The sequence below is a fragment of the Anser cygnoides genome, chromosome 2, assembly GCF_040182565.1.
Source record: "Anser cygnoides isolate HZ-2024a breed goose chromosome 2, Taihu_goose_T2T_genome, whole genome shotgun sequence".
In the NCBI taxonomy this organism is placed as follows: Eukaryota; Metazoa; Chordata; class Aves; order Anseriformes; family Anatidae; genus Anser; species Anser cygnoides.
Window position 1 is genome coordinate 5,472,335 of NC_089874.1, and position 20,258 is coordinate 5,492,592.

The 20,258-nt window shown below is 39.7% G+C and overlaps 1 protein-coding gene across 5 annotated transcripts in view; it reads left to right on the forward strand.

Moving 5' to 3' along the window:
- The window catches only part of DLEC1 (DLEC1 cilia and flagella associated protein), a 39,209-nt gene that overhangs the window by 3,600 nt on the left and 15,351 nt on the right, over window positions 1-20,258 (forward strand). For 4 of the 5 annotated variants that reach the window (XR_010829039.1, XM_066991405.1, XM_066991408.1 and 1 more), the window contains exons 6-23: window positions 232-440; window positions 687-768; window positions 1,200-1,287; window positions 2,042-2,215; window positions 3,009-3,145; window positions 3,986-4,078; window positions 5,340-5,430; window positions 6,075-6,237; window positions 7,850-8,042; window positions 9,406-9,464; window positions 9,989-10,163; window positions 11,993-12,086; window positions 13,296-13,426; window positions 13,735-13,893; window positions 15,672-15,811; window positions 16,067-16,220; window positions 17,146-17,256; window positions 18,755-18,885. Coding sequence is in view for 4 of the 5 variants with exons in the window: in XM_066991405.1 (XP_066847506.1) it covers window positions 232-440; window positions 687-768; window positions 1,200-1,287; window positions 2,042-2,215; window positions 3,009-3,145; window positions 3,986-4,078; window positions 5,340-5,430; window positions 6,075-6,237; window positions 7,850-8,042; window positions 9,406-9,464; window positions 9,989-10,163; window positions 11,993-12,086; window positions 13,296-13,426; window positions 13,735-13,893; window positions 15,672-15,811; window positions 16,067-16,220; window positions 17,146-17,256; window positions 18,755-18,885 (2,384 nt within the window). In the remaining variant the exon portion in view is untranslated. The remainder of the gene's footprint in view (window positions 1-231; window positions 441-686; window positions 769-1,199; window positions 1,288-2,041; window positions 2,216-3,008; window positions 3,146-3,985; window positions 4,079-5,339; window positions 5,431-6,074; window positions 6,238-7,849; window positions 8,043-9,405; window positions 9,465-9,988; window positions 10,164-11,992; window positions 12,087-13,295; window positions 13,427-13,734; window positions 13,894-15,671; window positions 15,812-16,066; window positions 16,221-17,145; window positions 17,257-18,754; window positions 18,886-20,258) is intronic. The other variant, XM_066991407.1, reaches the window with a different exon arrangement.

The window sequence follows — 20,258 nt, forward strand, 5'->3', positions numbered from 1 at the left end:
GTCTGTCAGAACTGTGGGGCCTATTGCTAATCCTATAACAAAGGCTGAATCTCATTGCATTACTAATTTGTCTCCGGTATTTTTCTTTGGTCAGTTAAGAAAAGAAAAATACAATGTTTTTATTTGAATTTTCAATGCTGTCTAACTTCAGTTAGTCGTGTACAGACAGCTTTTTCATCACCCTTAAAGTTGCAGTGTTTAATTTTGCACCGTGGTCTCTGTTTTTCAAAGAAATCTAATGCCTCACAGGAGGTGGCCTGGAAAGGCAGTAAGTGCAAAGCACAGAGAGAAAGAGAATGTGCTTATCTTGCCCAACTTGAGAAAAGACAGAACTATCTGAAGAACCCTCGCTTTTTCCCACCAAATACTCTTCATGGAGGCAAATCTCTTGTCATTTCTCAAGAAAAGATGGAAAAAATCGTAGCAGAAGCTAATAAAGGGTAAGCAGTATATATAATTCTTTGCTTCTGAACTAGAGCCCACAAAGAGCTCCACTGTAGAATTACCGTGCATTTACACATAGGTATTTTGAGCTAAATATCTGTATGGCCTCTTAGGAAATTGAGTATGTCTGTTTGACATTTTGATTTTGCTAAAGGATACACTCTGAAATTTGGGATTTTGTCAGTATGTAAAGAACCAGGCAGTAAGAAAATCTTTCCTTTTTTTTTTCTTCTTTCTTTCAGTGATACCTCACTTGTTCCTGTGTTTCATGTCAATCCACCTATTGTTTTATTTTCTGATTATGAAGTTGGCCAGGTTTATGAGGTGAGAATTTGTGTGGATTTAATTTTGCCACTGGAAACATTACGTCCTGCCATGATTTCACCCAGTCTTTTGGCTTTCCACAGTTTAACAGAAGTCTGAGTTTCTTCTTTATATTGATGTAATGACCCTTTAGTTTCCTTCAAGATACTCTTTCACACATACCACTAATTCACTCTGATCAGTGAAAACTAAAGGGGACCCTTTTCAGTATCTACTTGGTTTTGCTACTATTTCATTGAGACTTTACATAAACTGAAAAGAATTAACAGTTTCAGCTACTTTGGTATTCCTGATTTTGATTTCATGATGTTAAATTATTTTGATTTCATGATGTTAAATTATCACCTACTAGCAGAGCACTAGGGAATTGCAAACATTATAATAAGTAGTAATAAAGACAATGTATTATTATATTTTCTTTTTAAATGAAGATGACTGTAGAGATACAGAACGTCACTTCAACGTGTCAGCATGTAAGACTTATTCCTCCCTCTACTTCAGCATTTGCCATCGGACCAGGTAAGTGTTTTTTTTTTTTTTTTTTTTTTTTTACTGCCTTTAAGATGGTAACACCTAAAAGATCTAATTTATCTGCTTGAACTAATATTTTTCAGAGACTTTTTGCTTTGTTCTGGTACCCATAGTGCTCTGGATAGCAGATCACAACAATAACCTGCTCAGTAAAAGAAACTGAATGTCATTGAAACTGAAGGTTGTTTTACATCTTTCAAACCATTCACGACCATAAACCATAACCAGATTCCAATGGCGTAATGAGGAATTCAAGAAGACTAACATTAAAATGTTTGATGTCAGACTGATATGTATCTGTGGAATACCTAGACTGAGTTTTACCCAGAATTTAGCTAGGAGCAGACTTAGTGTCCATTCAAATCAGCATGGGGAGAGGGCAAGAAATAACAAACTAGCAAGGAAGGTCAAGGTTTGAGGATATTTAGAAGCTAGATGTGCACATGTAAATCATGTTTTGTAGCAGAGGAAAACTGGGTAACATCTCCAGGTTTCTCTCCTGTAGTTTTCTGTAGTTATGAGAAACATATTTCAGACAAAAAAAAATCTCTGGAGTTCAGTGAAAGATTGGCAGATACACAGATTGCACTGGCAGGCCCTTTGTGGTTTTTTTTCAGCTTGACCGAAAGCAATACATGGTGAGAGTTTACAGGCACCTTTCCAGAGGGAGTTATGATCATAAAAATCTATGTCAACTTTGTGAGGTTTTAATTTTTTAATTACTTGCAATTTTTTTTCCAAGGAAAATTTCCAGGAAAGGGAGGAATGATTGCTCCTGGGATGTCATGCCAGTATGTAGTCCAATTTATTCCTGAATATCTAGCAGATTATGAAGATTATATATTAGTGGAGACTCAAGTATCAGAACCTCTTTTGATCCAGATCCAAGCAAAAAGACCAGCTCCAGTGCTAACATGTGAGTAATACCCAATTCTTAAGTTTCTCTTATGTTAAATGGATTTTTTTTTTAATTTGACTGTCTCCAATTTTATGTTACAAAATAAACGTGGAGAAATGTGGCAGTGCATTTTCTACATTTTGATACCTATCTCATTTTCACTCCTAATAGGTGTGTTAGCTATTAAAATGTAATCTTGTCAAATTTTTCCTCTATTATTTGTGCATGATGCATGGAGCTGTTTGATTTTCACTGTATTAGAGGAATGAACAGGAACCGCTTTTCTAGGTTTGTATCTCGTCAATTACTAAACTACTAACTGTAAATATTAATCTTAAGTATTAAAGAATTATGATTTAGTTATAAATATTTGCTGCTATTGATTAATATAAATTACATTCATTATATATTCACATTCATTATATATTCATTCATTACATTCATTATATATTGATATATCTGCAGAATTAACCTCTCGAATACTTAGCCTCAGCTGTAGCAATCAGGACTACTTTTGCACAAACTTGCTTTCATTTAAAATTGATCGTTTTGAAAAATCATCTTACTTAACTGTCATCATTCAGTGGAGTTCTTAAGTAGGAAGCACCATTCAACTGTAAGATGAATGCAGAAATATGCAACTCGCATAGTTTAATATTCAAATGGAAAGAATTCAAGGCTTTTAGGATGACAGGACCTAGCATGTTTATTTGCAGCAGTGTTGTCTTAAAGTTCTTTAAGCACTAACTGGCTTTGCCAGCTGCTAACCTTCACTGGTTTTGTAGCTGATTTTCTTTGTTGCTCATTGCAGTGCCTCGTGTTATAGACTGTGGTTCTTGCCTTGTTGGAGGAATAAAAGTAACACTGATTTTGTGCAGAAATGAGGGATTTAGCACTGGGAAGTTCTGTATAATGCCAAAAAAAGCCTGGCCACCTCCTAATTTCAGGGTGAGTGATCGCTGGACATGGTATAGATGCCTTGATGTGAAGAGTTTTTGAAGTAATTGTGGTATACTAGCACACAATTCATGAGATCTTGCTGGGTGCATCTGTACTGACCCATTCCCTCAGGGATTTACATTTACCCTCAGTCTAGTCTCCCTGGCTGTCTGTACCTCCTGCATGCGCTCTGGCTTACCTGTGGAAGGAGTTGTCTATTTATTACGCATAAAGGAAGCAAAGATGAAATCAGTTCTGGCACACTTGAGCTACTTTCCTCCCCTTCCCCGCCAAAGCTATCACATACTGACCTTGCTGCACCTGCAGACTCTAGAAATCTGCTGCAGTGTTGCTCTTTCTTTAGCCTGCCATCACAGAACAGGGTATAAGTGATACGGGCAAAGATGAGATGCGACTGGTAGAGCGCTCTTATGTGTTGGAGGAAGAGCTATTGGAATAGCTTACGTTCTAGGTTGTTCCTCCTGAAATATTTCAGATCCCACTCAGTCATAAGCATACAGAAACAGACACAGCTCCTGTGCTCAGGCATAGCTGTTTCTCCTGTGAAGGTGAATGTTAGGGCACCTGACATGATCATTTATGTCTGGAGACAGCACCTTCCCTCCTTCAGCTTTCACCAAGGTAATTATAAAGCACAGAGCTCTTCTTCTAACTAAGCCATATAAATAAGCCACATACTTTTGAGATGTGATAAAACAATTATGGGAAGGGGTAGAACAGTGATAATGTAGTATACTGCCTGTTTCAGGTAACCCTGTGTTACGAAAACAGTAAACCAATAAGCTGTTTGATTTAATTTAATAATTATTTTTATTTTTTAAATCTTAGGCTGTTGCCACTGCTGGTTTTGTGACGCAAGATCCGTTTGGGATCTATCCTGCTGTTTTTGAGCTAGCTCCAGGGCAGAGTACAACAGTAGAGGTTAGTAACTACTGCTATAGAAAGTATTTGTATTTTACCAAATACATTAGCAAAACAACATCAGTTTAGGATGTCCTGGCTGGACCCTGCAAGTCTGAGTTTGTGTGAAGAAAAAAGCTCAAGTCCTTTTGGGGAATGATTCTGGAAGAATTGCATCTGTGAGCCTTACTGAAGGGTCTTTCATTGCAGCTTCCAAGTTCTGCTTACCTAGCAGAGACCAGTCACATTTTCCCCATGGAAAGAATCCTGTTAGAAAAAATAGAAATCTGAGAAGACAAGAGTCCTTATTTCACTCCAGCTGGGGCATCAACTCCAAGAAACTTTTCCTTTGTGAGCTTTATTGGAAAGAGACGTTTTGGGAAACAAATTATTTCAGTGTAGAGCAGCAGGTACAAATCCTTATTTCTGCTCTGCTCTTTACTGAAAAAGATCCTGCAGTAGGTGTGCAGTACTGGCTACAACCACTGCTTTCTCTGATGTGGGCTGCATTTTATCATAGCATCACGATGGGGAGAGGAAGAATGATGCTGGGAGCACAGCCAGCCTCCAACCTGTTGTTTTTTTTCTGCAATAACTCCTGGCTGCTTCTAAATCAATGGGTCACGCAGGTGTGGGTAAAGGAGAAGAGTTTCTTTCTCTTTCTCTCTTCCCAGCTGCGTTACTTCAGGAGGGCCACCCACTTGTGGGAGAGAAAGAGGAGCTGGATTTAGCACAGGTTGGGCTTGCAGGCAGTAATGGATAGCAGGCAGGAGAACCATGGTGCACATTACTGAAGCCAAAGGTTGTACAGTTTGGGCCCTGAATCTTTTTTGTTGAAATGGAGCTTGGGGAAGGCACACAGCATCTGACCCTGCTCACACTGCTTTACAGGCAGCAATGGTGTTGCTGAAGAAGCGACTGAGGACAGATCTGATCCTGAGGGTTCAGTTTGTATGACTAACCTTGTGAACTGCCCCCAGCTCCAGTGACTACAAAGGCAGCTCGTGGTGACCAGCCAAGTACGCTCATGTAGGTTTAGTCACCCAGAAAGCACCTGTTTCTTTCTGGGCTATGTTAAGGGAATATGACTCTGTTCCTTGTAAATGTATGATTACTTAATTTTCATTCTTGTAAATGTATGATTACTTAATTTTCATTCTTGTAACATTATTTAATTATTAACCATTAGAACTGTCCTTTAGTGATCACTTATGAATCGAAGTTTATGACTTCCTGGAGAAAAATCAGTTACAAACATTATTATTTTGCTTCTCTCTTTCAGGTAGTGTTTTTCCCTTCGTCTCCAGAAGTCTCACAGCAGATATACACCATTGTTTGTGACAATTGCCAGGTCAATGATGTTACAGTCACAGGTTTGTTCCTAACACTTTTCAGAGATCATGTTGCTAACACTGCAGATACTCAGCTAATGTGAGTGGTAATTGATGTGCATTTATTTGGGTGCGAAGCAAATCTGGGGCATGTCTTGGACTAGGGTATTCAGGAGAGACAGGCAGTCTTTGGGTTATCTAATGAAACCAGTTGAAATTATTGTAAATGTTAGTGCTTGTCCTGTAATGTGAGTACTATGACATTAGGCTTAACGTGAAATCCATACAATCACTTTATTACAGGTATTTCATTTGGGAATTTTTAAGAGTGCTTTTGCTGCTTATTTTTATTTTCATTATACTGCTCAAAATGTCTGGAAGCCGCATGATCAACCATTGCAAACATTCTGATGGCTTTAAGGAAACAATGCTAATGTAGGTGGGCTGAGGTTGTGGCCCTGAAATCCAAATCTGTTAAATTCTTAAAGAGGGGATCTCTACTGATAGATATTGATAATCAAAGAACATCAGGAAAATACTGTGCTGTTAACACAGTGGAGCTCTGAAACCTGAGGAAACACCAGATATAATCAGTAATGGCCATTGCTGGTATTTGGTGTTAATGAGCAATATGAACAAAGTTAAAAACAAGGTGGAAAACAGTAATTCCTACTTATTTCTTCAAGGGGTTGGCCAGCTGATAGCTCTGGAGCTTTTGCATGTTACGGGTGGAGAAAGCAGCCCTGAACCTGGTGAAGTTACTGATGGCACAGCACAGCATCTCATACGATTTGACCCCCAAAACCCACACACCACTGAGGAGAAGAATTTGGTTATAAGAAACTCTACGTACGTAGCTACTATTAATAGAGTAATGCTCTGAAGTCTAGACATACTGGTAGGGACCTTATTTCTAATACCATACTCTCTCAGACTGGAGAAACTTTCATGCTCTTGTTAAGCTTTGTGCAGAAGCTTTATGCTTCTTTTTGCTCTGTTGTTTAGTAATTGAGGGTCAAGGATATGCTTGGAAGAACAGGATGGTTGCAGAAAGTGTTTAACAGGGTCAACTAGCTGGGATTTACCTCATCTAACTTTACATGTCTACAAGGTATATTTGTACAGCTGTGCAAAGTGCCCTACACACCTTTCCTTTCATAGTGAAGGGAAATAGATGCTTTTTAGGGTACAATTCTGACCAGACTGTGGCATCTCCCATAGAACAGGACATAATGCATCCTGGACTGCACTGGATCTCCCCTGATTAAAAGGGAGCTCAATGTGACTAGCTCAGATTAAAACTTTCACATGATCCCTACTATTGTGCCGTAAAAAAATAAAATATAAACTCTATTTGAAGTCAAGGAATATGTCCCTCCATAATTACCTTGTACCGAACATGGTGGAATCCTGATTTTGATCAAACTCACTCAGATAGTAATAGAAGTATACTAATTTGCATGATTGCAGTAATTAGAAGCTGCAGACCATCAAAACAGTGAGGAGTCCAGTGCTATTTCTAGATACATGCAAGTAAATTGCTACAGTGAATTTCTGGAAGTTTATCTGTCTGGCCTGGAAACCATAGATGCACAATGCCAGAACAGAATGCCGTTTGGGTGTAGGAAAGTGTGAGTCAGTGAACTGCTCTATCATCGTGACAGCAGTCCATGCACTTCTGGTGTCAGCATTAGGGTGAAGCAGAACTGGACAGGCTGAGACTGAACTTCATAGAAACAGTCAAGAGAAAACTTTATAATGCTAGAGAAAGTGATACAAGACATTGTCCTTGTTCAGGTTTATGTCATTAATTTCACTTTGAAACTCCAGTGTCCTTTCTCCATTTTCTAAGGCAAAGTTCTTGAGGTCAAAATGAACAAAGTTTTTAAAACCTATGAACACATTCCATGGAATATACTTCTGCTGAAGCAACCCAGTTAAGCAATGTTTTCTGGATTACAAATAGTATTGCAGAGCCACTGCTATTATCTTAGCTGGAGCCACTGTTTATTGACTTGTTAAAGACCAGAGCTTGCATTTGGATTAAATTCAGAACGTTACACAGATTATTAGCAGTGATCCAATGCAAACACTGATATCAGCAGGAATGGTCCTGTTGATCTCAAATTCTTGAAAGGATTTTAGACTTTCTTAAAAGTTGCATTAACATAACAAGTTAAATAAGGCAAGAAAGTGTTAACATCTCTTGTGCATATATATATATATAATTTACTTCAATATATTAACATATTCTTTGGAGAATTTATATACTCTGACTCTTTCTCTGCTGTCTCATCAGCCTTGTAGCTCACGAGCACTGATAAACTGAACCCCCTATAATCTATAAGGAGAGGAATTTGCTGCATGGAAAAAACAGCTGAAAAATTTCTCCTAATATCTTGCTTAAAAATGTCTAATTTTTTTAATCATAGTTTCTTTTTGTTTATTGATCACTTTGTAGCCACGTAGAACTTCCTTTCTACTGGCAGATAATAAAGCCTAATCTGCAGCCATCAGTGCCAGAAGAAGCTGCAGACTTCACAAAGATTGAATACAAACGAGACACGGAGTCTGCCTTCTCCCTGAATCCTGAGCAGGGAGTTTTGCTTCCCCATGCTGATCATGAGTTTACTCTCACTTATGCTCCACAGGAGGTATGGCTTGCGATTCCTTCCTATCTACAAACTCCAGCTGTGTATTTTTATGCAAGTCATAAAACCCATGCTGTGCAGCTTTCTGAATTAAATGTAATTGGCTGGTAGCATGCTCTAATAAACAGTATTCAAAATATAGAAAGTTACTGAAAGAAAACATGTTTTGACTGCAAAATATGAGGCAGCTTCTGATCTCATGGCATTTCTGGTACTGATTGGACACCATTAACTTTACACTGAAACTGTGGACACGTCCTCTTAGCTGCAGCTGTGCTGGCTGATAAAGTTGCCATCCTTACTGCTCTACCAGCCCCTCCATAATCCCCTGACAATCAGGATCTGCCAACGGAGTTCCTTTGGGGGAACCTACCCCATACCCACATTATAGCTCAAAAGTCTTGGTTAGCAAACTGATTATTTAAACCGTTTCCAACTGTAGCTTGTTTGGGCTGAAAAGGGACCTATGAACAGCTCTGCAGTAAATAAAAGGGGTAGTAGTAGATTTTGGCAGGGGAATGATGACATGCAGCTGTTGTAAAGAGGGGGTGCAGTGATGTGTGAGTGCAGCTGTACCAGTGGATGGCTGACTGTTGTCTTAGTTTCTGCTCTCCCATCCATGTAAATAGGGAGCATGAGCTCACTGTATTCAAAGAAACTTGATCCAGAGTAAGTCCCATGGCGTGTTGATTGACAGACATAGGAATGCCTCAAGTAAATGTGGAAGAGAAATTAACTTAAAAAAATACTTTAATATGAAAATATATTAATGAAGTTTTAAAGATTTTAATTCATTAACAAAAATACGTTAACATACCCACTTAGATAAATGTCTCTTTGTAAATAAATGAATCCTTTGCAAAGCCCTTCTGATTTAAGGCCTGCTTCTGTGGTTGTTTTATTTGCTGTTGGTGTGGTTTGTTTTTTGCCATTAGAACATACGAGGCATCCTCCTTCCCCATCACAGCAAAATAGTGTTTTTTATTCAAAATTAGATTGATGGTCAGTTAAATGCCCTGGAGTAGCTAAAGAAACCTTAAGTTAGTACAGCAATACTAATCTTAATTTGCAGAGTATTTGCAGATGCTTGCTGTAGTATGCAATATGCAAGGGAAATAATAACAGGCATGTCAAAAATGAGTATTTTTCTTGGAACCATAAACCATGAGATCACAATCTGGCTTAATGTTTTGCAGTCCAACGATTTCTTTTAGTAACTCTATTTTGAATATGGTTTTTCAGAGTTTAGTACTTCAATGATGGTTGTTCATAATTTAAATGTAAACTACGTTTTCATCTCTATTTTTGAATTCTCAATGTAACTGCCTACTTGACAATAAAAGCCTCTCCTTCTTCATTTGTACAGCTGAAGACATATCACAGTGTGATTCAGATGGTTCTGAGGGACATCCCAGAATCACCTAGGTAAGCTGAAAAACAAGATTTCCATGTAACGTGTAGCCACGTTTTACCTGTGGTATTTCATAAATTTACTAGGATTTTTTATCCTCCTGGTTATGATGGACTGACAGTTATAAAGGATTGTATGTGCACAACTAACAGTGGTACAAAGTGTGTCTGTGAGCTTCCATCATGTATGAACACATGCCTTAGCCCTAGCTGGGGCTGCACCTCTCTTGAAAAAAAGATAATTCTGACATTTTGTCTGTTCATTTCCCAAGCTTCCTGCTGAGATTTCCAGCAGTTTTTTCTCTTATAGACTGCTGTGACAAGCAGTAATGACTTAGATACTTATTCCATGAATGTACTGGGACAACCAGAGCATGTTAAAAGACCACTGGATTTTTCCAGTTTTTAATTGCACTCCAGCAGTCTGTAGTGGAGAAATTTTTGATGTTTCTTACTTTTGATCTGGCAATTAAAAGATGGCATCCAGTTTAAACAGAAGTTTAAAAGGTTTAATAATTCTGCTACATTTCTTCCTGAAGTTTAGTGAGAGAGGGAATGCTTCACAACATCCCACAATACAAGGCAGAGGATGTAATAGTGCTGGAAATAGAAGTTAAAGGATCAACAGAACCATTTCAGCTTCTTCTGGAGCCGTACGCCATTATCATCCCTGGAGAAAGCTTTATTAGTGTAAATGTCAGAAAAACATTTAAGGTTTGTTTGCTTTTTACTTCATTGTTATCAAGTGCTTTGTGTCACTGGATGTCATGGGTGTTAGAAGCTATCAGATGATCCATGTTATTTTAGTTTTCCTTAAATATTTTTAAAGGAGGCCATAGCTACTGTACTGAAATCCCCTAGCAGGCCTCCTTTGCCCTGCACTCCAGGCAGTAGGCTTTGTTCTTTTTTCATCTCTCAGGTTTGATATCGCAGAGCGTTACGCTTCCAAATGCTTTTCTGGGTCACAAAGCTGTTGCTTATCAATCTGTCACTCCTGTAGTGCAAGATTTTTCCAGCTAGAGGGAATAGCCAATGGATGATTAAATGACTTTGTAACAGAGGCACTGTTTGTTTGAAGGACTACTGCAAGCACAGAAAAGCTGAAGTCATTTAGACTGTAGCTTCCTAGACCTTATGCTATTCCTGCAGGTCCTGATAATTTCTGTTTGACTATTATGGGACAGGTTCCTGCTGCAACTGTCCACTCATTCAGCATCCTTTTCACTATAGGTCAAGATCCTTTTGATCATGGCCTCACCTAAATAGAAATAAACCTGTTAGCTATGGCCAGGCAGGAAGAGGTTTCCCGGTTAATGGTCTTCATGTTTCTTCTTAGAGAGTAAGCTAATTGGCATTCAGTTCTCTGCTCACTCTTCCCACAAGTTCTTTTTCAGCTTAAGGCAGCCATTTCATACTTTCCAGCAATCCGGTATAGTTAAAGGTGATATAGGTAATTAAGTCATTTAATGATAATATAAGTCATTTAATGATAATATAATAACATTCCGCAATGTTTTCAATTTTCTTTTAGTCTTAAAAAAATAAGTCTTAAAAAATAAGACTCTTAAAAAATAAGAGTTTGAGCTTTGCTTAGAGATGACCGTGCTTATGATGAACAACCTTATTGGCTGTAATTAAGAGTACGGTCTGAATAGATCTGAAGAGCAGGCCAATGATTTCAAGAGCTTACATCTCCCTCACAAACAGGTCCTTTGGCAAAAAAAAAAAAAAAAGGTGCTTTCAAAAGAAGGATTTCAAGTTTAAGCTTTGAAGTCCTGCTACATTTTTGAAGAACTTAACAGGCTTCAAATATTTCCAGATAACATTCTGTAAAAGTTAATGGATCTTCTTCAAGTTTCAGAAAACGCCAAACACCAGTGTGAAGGTAGCCACCAAGTTCATCAGACCAAATACAGTGCTTTTGGCATAGATCTCCACCTCTGAGCTACCTGCTCTTAAGTTTTTCTTATCGGCCTTGGAGTCTATATGACAGCATCCGGAGGGTGATTCATAACATCCTATAGGCTAAAATGTATGGGAGGAATGGCTCCCAGCACTATCAAATTGGCTTTATTGACTGTAAAGAGAATGCTAGGAGATGAGATCAGATGTAGAGCTTTCAGCTGTTTTGAAGACATCTGAAATCCAGTCAGACGAATTCTACTTCTTGTTGTCCTCATTTTACATGACAGAGGCGGAAAGCAAACGAAGGTTACAGCATATGATGAAAATAACAGAAGTTAGTGCATGATACTGGGTTGGTACTGTTCAAGTCAGATGAAGTTCTGTGTCTTTCCACTTTTAGTTTGCTTGGTTTATTTCAAGATTCAGGTGAAGGTACTATATGTTGGAGCTAGACTGAAGATACATCAGTAAGTTCTAACATTTAGTAGCGATCAGGATATCGTTCAGGTTTGCAAAGATAAGTATGTGATGTGAGGCTTGCAATACCATTTGCAGTGCATTACTGCTCTCAGCAGATTGACTTGTTGCTATGAAAGCTTAAAGTATGTTAATTAACTTGGTGATTTTAATTGTTCTAGATGTGGAATAACAGCAAATCATTGATCAAGTACACATGGGAGAAAATCGCAGCCTGTGACATTGTGGAAGTTGAACCTCATACAGGTGTCATAGGTAACGTTGCTGTGACTTGCAGGTATCAATTAATGGTAGAAATATTTAAAATGGTACTCGTGGAAGAGAAGTGTCTTAGAGCATTATAATGCAAGCAGGGCCTGATCCCCAGCCTACTGGAGCCAGTGGAAGACTTTAGTTGGTTCCAGGAGCTTCAGGGCGTCCCCCAGGGCTCAGTACTGGGGCCAGTTCTTTTTATATCTTTATCGATGATGTGGATGAGGGGATCGAGTGCACCCTCAGTAAGTTGCAGATGACACCAAGTTAGGTGCATGTGTCAATCTGCTCGAGGGCAGGAAGGCTCTGCAGGAGGATCTGGATAGGCTGGAGCGATGGGCTGAGGTCAACTGCATGAAGTTCAACAAGGCCAAGTGCCGGGTCCTGCACGTGGGGCGCAACAACCCCAAGCAGAGCTACAGTCTGGGAGATGAGTGGCTGGAAAGCTGCCTGGCGGAGAAGGCCCTGGGAGTACTGGTTGATAGGCAGCTGAATATGAGCCAGCAGTGTGCTCAAGTGGCCAAGAAGGCCAACAGCATCCTGGCTTGCATAAGAAGCAGTGTGGCCAGCAGGTCGAGGGAAGTGATTGTCCCCCTGTACTCGGCTCTGGTGAGGCCGCACCTTGAGTACTGTGTTCAGTTTTGGGCCCCTCGCTACAGGAAGGACATGGAGGTGCTCGAGCGAGTCCAGAGAAGGGCAACGAAGCTGGTGAGGGGTCTGGAGAACAAGTCTTACGAGGAGCGGCTGAGGGAGCTGGGGTTGTTTAGCCTGGAGAAGAAGAGGCTCAGGGGCGACTTTATCACTTTCTACAGTTACCTTAAAGGAGGCTGTAGAGAGGTGGGGGTTGGTCTGTTCTCCTACGTGCCTGGTGACAGGACGAGGGGGAATGGGCGAAAGTTGCGCCAGGGGAGGTTTAGGTTGGATATTAGGAAGAATTTATTTACTGAAAGCGTTGTTAAGCATTGGGATGGGCTGTCCAGGGAAGTGGTTGAGTCGCCATCCCTGGAGGTCTTTAAAAGACATTTAGATGTTGAGCTTAGTGATATGGTTTAGTGAAGGACTTGTTAGTGTTAGGTCAGAGGTTGGACTCGGTGATCTTGGAGGTCTCTTCCAACCTAGACGATTCTGTGATTCTGTGTGATTCAGTAATAGGCTTACAGTGGGTTATTTCAGTTCAAGAGGGTGATTTTGTTTGTTTGTTTTTCTTTATAGATATGAATAAATGCTGTGAATTTGAACTGACAATTACTGGAGGCAAACCTGGGCATGTCAGCCATAACCTGCCGTGTAAAATTGAACACTCTCCAGAGCCAGTCGTGCTGCATGTCGAGGCTGCTTTCAAGGTGAGGACCAGTTCAGTGGTGCAGTGTGACTAGATACAGGCCTGGCTGTTGACTGTAAAAAGCCATTTGCTTCTTGAAGGCCTGAAAAATCTAGGGTAGTTACAAATAGCAGGCATTTTTACTGTCTAGTAACAGCTGTGTAAATGCTGATACTCCCATGACAGTAAGATTTTTTCTGTATTACACGCAAGGCATTTGCTTTCTGCTATTCTCTGAGAAGCTGAACATTAATCTTAGCTAATAATGTTTTATAATTAGGCAGTTTTGGCAGAAATGTCCATTTTGACATCTGTTTCTTGGTGTCCTAGGGTCCTTTTCTTTGCATTGATGTTCCATCACTCCAGTTAGGCTTGATTAAGTGGGGTGAGAGTGTGTTAAGAACCTTTGAGATTAAAAATCTGTGTCAGCTGCCAGCACGGTGGAGAATGCAAGAAAGCCAGGTTTGTCTAGCTGAAAGAAATGAAGAGGTAAGTCACTGCTGTAACTTGCCATGCTCCCTCGTTAGCTATTTCTTTCTCAGGCTGTACTATTCATTCCAGATATCAAAAGTTCTGATTTCAGTGACCCCTTATCAAATGGATTCTGCAGAGTTACGTGTTACATAAGTGCACAAGTTCTTTTTGAAATGGAATACATCTGCATTTTTTTAAAATTCTATTTATTTCAACTCCCTTGCCAGTCTGATCCAAAGAGACATGGAGTATCTCCTGTATGACAGGGATTTCAGCTGCTGCTAATGTATGTAGGGGGTAAGGTTTTTATCAGAATGGAGGCTGCTCAACATTCCTCCCACGCACCCACATCAGCATCAGATACAAGAATCTCAGCACCTACCGAATTGGACTTTTTGGCTTCAAATGATAGCTTTGAAACATGCAAGTCTGTCCCAAAATGACGACTTCTTACCACAGTGAATACTAAACTACTGTTCAGTATTATCTAGGCCGTGATATCTCAAATACAGTCCATTCCAGCCCTTGACTTCAGAGCTCATGCCACCATTCCATGTGAAATAACTAGAGCAGTTTGGAGGTGATACAGGTAGCTGCTGTCTGCAGACCATTGTATATTCTGATATTAAACAAACAAACAAACAAAAACCTACAAGCAAAATGTTTATTAGGATTATTTCTGGCACACAGTGGACTTTGTAGATAGATTTCTTCTTGGTGTTGAGCATTAAAGGGAAGTGAGGAAATCCGGACTCAAGGATAAGTGCTTTTCCTAGTAACAAGAGGCCAAACTCTCTTTACATAATTGACCATGCATGGAGTTGAGTTTGCTAGTTTCATGGTAAAATTCATCTAAACGCTGTTCAGAAGTTCTGTTTTTCTGGACAGTTTTTGTCAGTCTTGCAAAAGAAAGAGCAGCTTATTAAGCAGGAACTTTGTTGGTTTTTGTTTGTTTTTCTTACATGTGATGCAGATACATCACCAACTTTGGGTGAAAGTTGATGGCAAAAAAAGAAGGCTGTATGAGTGGTGGCTATGTCAGCCTTTCAAAACAGCTGTGTGTGTGCCAGTCCCTTTTCCACAAAACAATTATAATCAGAAGTGCCTGAATCATGGTGCCCTGGAGGAGACCCTGTCCTCACAGTCCTCAAACTCTTCCTTCTCACTTTATTATTTCTTTGTCCTCTGGCATTCCCAACACTTCCCAGGACCTCAGAGAGATTGTTGAGCCTTAATCTTTTGAATTTATCTTCCCAGAGTCTGTTCATATCCCAGTGAAGATCATAGATCAAGTTCTCACTTCCTCCTGCATAAAAGCTGCCTCTTTCCTTTTCCAGAACTTCTCCAGCCCCCATCCTTTTGCTTGTGCTTTTTCTATCTGTGCTCCTCCAGCCCTCCTTTCTTGAGTCTGTGTTCAGGAATCTCCCCTTAGCACCTTGCATAGCTGCTGCTCAGCCTCTCTGCTTGGGAGGAGACACTGCTGCTGCTGACTGCTTCATGCTCCCCCTCACCCTACGCACAGGTATCCCTCTTAATCCCTTGGTTAAGCAATTATTGTTTTACTGGCTGCCCCCATAGAAGCAAAGTCCCTCCTCCTCGTCTAGCCAGGTTTTCACAAAGCTAGTGTTGTGCTTACTAAAATCCACACAGATGGGAATCTAGGGGTAGAGAAAAAGGACATGTCTGAGGAAAAACTAGACGCACACAAATCCTAGTTGGAGTGTGCAGGTACAGCGTTTTGCACTTGCTTTGCAGGCGTCAAAAAAACCCCAGTGTCCTCTCTCCTCTCATAGGTATCTCCCTTTACCATTCAACCATCTGCTGGAGAAATACCTCCTTTGGGGACATGCAGTGTGTCCGTTCAGTTCACATCAGTGCTGTGCCAGCGTCTCCAGACAATATTAGAACTAGAGGTAGAAAACGGAGAAGGGAGGTAAGGGGAAAAAGTCACGTTCTGCTTTATTTTTTTCCTGAGAGTCACGTGTGATTTTTCACTGCAGGTAGTTTTATCTCCTAAAACGAAAATATGTAGCAGAAGCTCAGAAATGGGCTTGTGTAACCTATCAAAGAGCTATCCAATCACTAATATTGCTAAATAAACATAATCATCATTCTTTCCAGCATGCTGTTGTATGTCTAGCACATTTCATTAGCGATAACAATAGACCATCTGTGTGTTTATTTCCAGTCATCTTCCTGTTTTTGTTGAAGTTCAGACCCCCCAAGCATGCCTGATGTCTAGCCATCTAGCGCTCACTGAAATTTATACTGGAATTCCTGTCAAAGCAACCAGCAAACTTTTTAACCAGACCCTGCTGCCAGCAAAATACCTTTGGGGAAAGGTAAGTGTGTTTCTGATGGATGGAGAATAAAGCGTGGATGAATTGTAATTTCTATCAAAAATAGAAATAATAATAAAGAGCTTTTCTGATGTGTCCTTTGAATAGTGACTGCTGTTTACTGGTTTTGGAGCTAGACTTCAGCTTGAGACCAGACTTTATGAACATAAAGTTTAAACTACCATTGTTGCTAATATGTTTTTCTATCTGTCAATCATTTCTTGGAGAATGGGTGGGCAGAATGGGAGGGGAAAATAGGATGCAAGCTATCAGGGTATTAAAGTATCGTGGCAGTTTAGGGTCTGCATTTAATTCAACAGAGCAAAGAAACAATGCTGCTTTTGAATTGTGTCTAAACTTAAATTCCACATTCTGGGTGGGATTCAGTTCACAGGTTAGGACAGATAAATCTAATGTCAGTATGTGGGCTGCTTTCTGAACTTTCTTTTCAGTGATGGGAAATCTGGGCAGGAAGTCGCTAGAATATAGATGTTAGGTGTCAATTTGGGTGCCACCAGATGTTTTTTGTGACCTTCAGGTGTCACTCAAGAAGGGTGGTCTCTTGTAAGTCCTGTCTCACCAGCCAGCTGCTACTCTGTGTACCTGTGTTTAGGTAACTGAATCCTACCACATTCATACAGTCAATGGCTTGTGACTGTGAAAGGGTCCACAGCAACTCTGCTCCCAGTCCAGATCCCTCAGTTGAGCACCTGAAGACATTTGAAATTAATCGAAGCAGGTGAATCTTAGCAGACAGAGGGGAATTGTAAAGCAGCTTTGTCTCAGCAAACTGTGTTGCTACCTGGAAGTGTTCCTAAACCTTAGAATAACTCTGTTTTTATAGTCCTCTGTGATCTGAAAAGAAAATCCAAGAGAAACGGAGTTAATGAATTAACAAAGTTAAGTGTTTGTCCTGTCTGTTTGGCAGCTCATTGGAAGTCAGGCAGCTTTCTGCTCTGCCGCTGTGTCACCAGCCAGTGGCACCTTAGGTCCAAATGAAGAAAAAGAATTCTGCATAGAACTGACGACTAACATCACGGTAAGTTTAAAAACGGATGCAATTTTATCAAAACAGAAATGCTGGCATTCTCATCTCGCCTCCATCTGGCAAAAGGAAGGTTTATTATATACAAAATATAATGTTCCTTTTTTACATACAATATCTCTGAAATTGCTTTGCTTTAGAGGTAACCATGGTTGAAGGCAACCGTTAAAGCAGTCCACATGGTGTGCAATTTTCTTCCCTGCCTGTTTGTTTCCCAACTATATTTGTTTTGTTTCTTTTTTAAATGCTTATTCAATTACTCTTAGAGCTTACCACTTTTCTTGAAGCATACAGATCCATGCTTATGATTATTCCAAATAAAATATAGCAGACTGACATATATAGCATGTACTTGGTTTTCTGAATGCAGCTGGGCTCATGACATTTTGGTATTTGGAAACAAATTAAAAGAGACTGCTGGGACTGAGAGTCTGCAAAATTAAAAAAACCCTGCAGGGTGTAGACTGCAGAGTTCACAAACTTCGTGAATTCAGCCGTAGACTTTACGGGGGGCATTCAAACATCTGATTTAAAGCATTTAAATAAAGAAACTCCCTGTTCATGAGGTGTATTAGTTCCCACTACAGTCACAGGAGACCTAAGTCACGGTTATTTACTTTAAAGTAGGTGCTCAGGACCACTAGAGCTGCCCTAGCATATCTCTGATACACAGACATGATACCAAACATGTATGTTTGGTATACATGGCACAGGATTCCAGTAGACTTGAGCCTTTTTCATTCAAAGCTGGAAGCTCGACAGGGCACATTGGGCATCTGAAAGGGCGCTTCTGGTTATGGCTGGGGAGCTGAATCCCATCTGAGCAACCTACAAGAAAGATTGTCTGCATTGTGAATGAGCTAGATGGCGAAGTACCCTTACTGAATCAGTGGAGATCTAGAACTCATATTTAGAAATCCCCTCTGTAGATGAACTCCAGGTCTCACGTTTGGAGAGCTACGTTTAGAAGTCTGAATCTTGAGATGAATCCCAGTTTATTATTTTATGCAGGACACACTGATTCATGTATTGGTAAGGCCAAAAAAGATGGTAGTGTTTATTTAGCTAGAGTACTGGTGTATTTGCCACATATTTCATCCCACAAGTCCTGCTTTAGACCCAGGTAGAAATGAAACTTTTTTCTGGAAAATTATTTTAGTATGATTGAAAGTGATTAATGCTTAGAACTTCAAAACTTGCAACACAGGAAGCATATCAAAAATCACTAATGGAGCAGTTTTAGGGTTACAGACAGATACAGATACGAAGATATGAATCAGACAGAAATTTTTACCTTGTTACATCCTTCAAAGCAAATCTGATGCTAGCAGGAAGTACACTCAAATCAATGCAATAAAAATTTCAGGATTCTGTTGTAGTTCTGTTTTTTTGTCCAGTGAGGTTTATACACACTTTCTAAATAGATTTCTTAATGAAGCTGCCTTTCCTCTGATCTTTGATTCACAAGCAAATTTGACTCTTCTCCTGTCAGGGTGAGCTGAAAGACCTTGTCCTTTCCTGTAGCATAGAAGACATGACTGAACCCCTCTTTCTGAGCATTTCTGGAGATGTAAAAGGACTGCATGTCACCTACTCAGTACCTTGTGAAAGTGGAGCTGCCAGGTAAATCAAGGCATCATTTAAAGTCATCTTCCGGTTGTGTTTGTTGAACAGTTTTAGTAGGTGCAAAACCCTTGTCTGTCTGTAGAATACTTATACCCAAGTGTTTGATAGTATTAAAAACATCTAAAAAATGTCATGGCAAGAGTAATGTTTGATAAACCTCTGCAGTTTTGTTGTAGCCGGATACAATATAGATCAACTTTATATCAAAGACTGTTTTTGGAAAAAAAAAAAAATCTTTTAACAATAGAAGACGTTGAACTATAATTTACATATCTCTTTGCAAGGTTTTAGTGCTGTCATTTCAGAAAGTGGACAAAACATCCATGGCACCAGACCTTAAGGCAGATCATAATGACACAGTCAAACTTTATTTCCAAACTAAATGTTCCAGCGTGCAAGCGCAGTGCAGAATTTTACAGTACCACCCTATAAAACTGAAGATCTCTGTGTATCTTGGGCTTCCAAATTAACAGAACAAAAATTTCTTCTTTCCAGAGCAAAAGAACAATAGAGGGGAAAAAAAATGTTTTGTGTAAGCTTTATTCTTCCTCCTGCTGTACATAGACAGCAAGGACAGTAAAATGTGCTGGGACTATTCACTGAAGGGGGCGGAGTGAAGAAAAGGTACTGGGTTTGCACCATACCCAAATTCAGCATCCTTGTAAACCCAAGAGAAGAGGTTTTGGGCTCTTAGAGCACTATTCCACTCCTACCATTGTTTAGCTGAAACAAACTAAATTAACAACTCTGAATTAGTTGATTTGTGAATAATAAACTGGTGTGAAGTTAACTGCATATGGTGAAACTCGTGGTTGTGTTTTGTCTGTTCTCACATGTGCTCCTGGCACTTGTCACCTGCCAGCCGTCACGACACTTCTGTGTGTCGAGAGTGTGGAAAATTACCTTTCTGCCTGCTAATTGAAGTGTGGGGCCTCTGTAGTCCGTAACATGTTTGTGAGGAACAGCTATCTTCTGCAACACCAAAAATGTGCAAATTCAGCTCTTACAGAATTAAAGCCAATATCCAGTAGTTTGGACCATTAAGATTTCTTATTGCGCTGCTAGAGTTCTCTTTGACTTGATATATCTGACTAATACAATTTTTTATATGTAGCATGATTATTCTCTTTTTGAATGTGGTTGTCTTTATCCATTTTTTTATATAAGTAAAAATGGCTTTAATTTGGTAGGTCACCATGTTATACACAATAAACTTTCTACCCAGAATAGATCCTTACAAGGGTAGAAATAGAAAAAAATTAGAAGCAGTAAATGCTGATGACAAAAATCTTAGTCCTTTTACACAGGTCTTCACAATGACATTGCATCTTGCATATCTTAAATCTCCTGAAATTGTCTATGGCATAAGA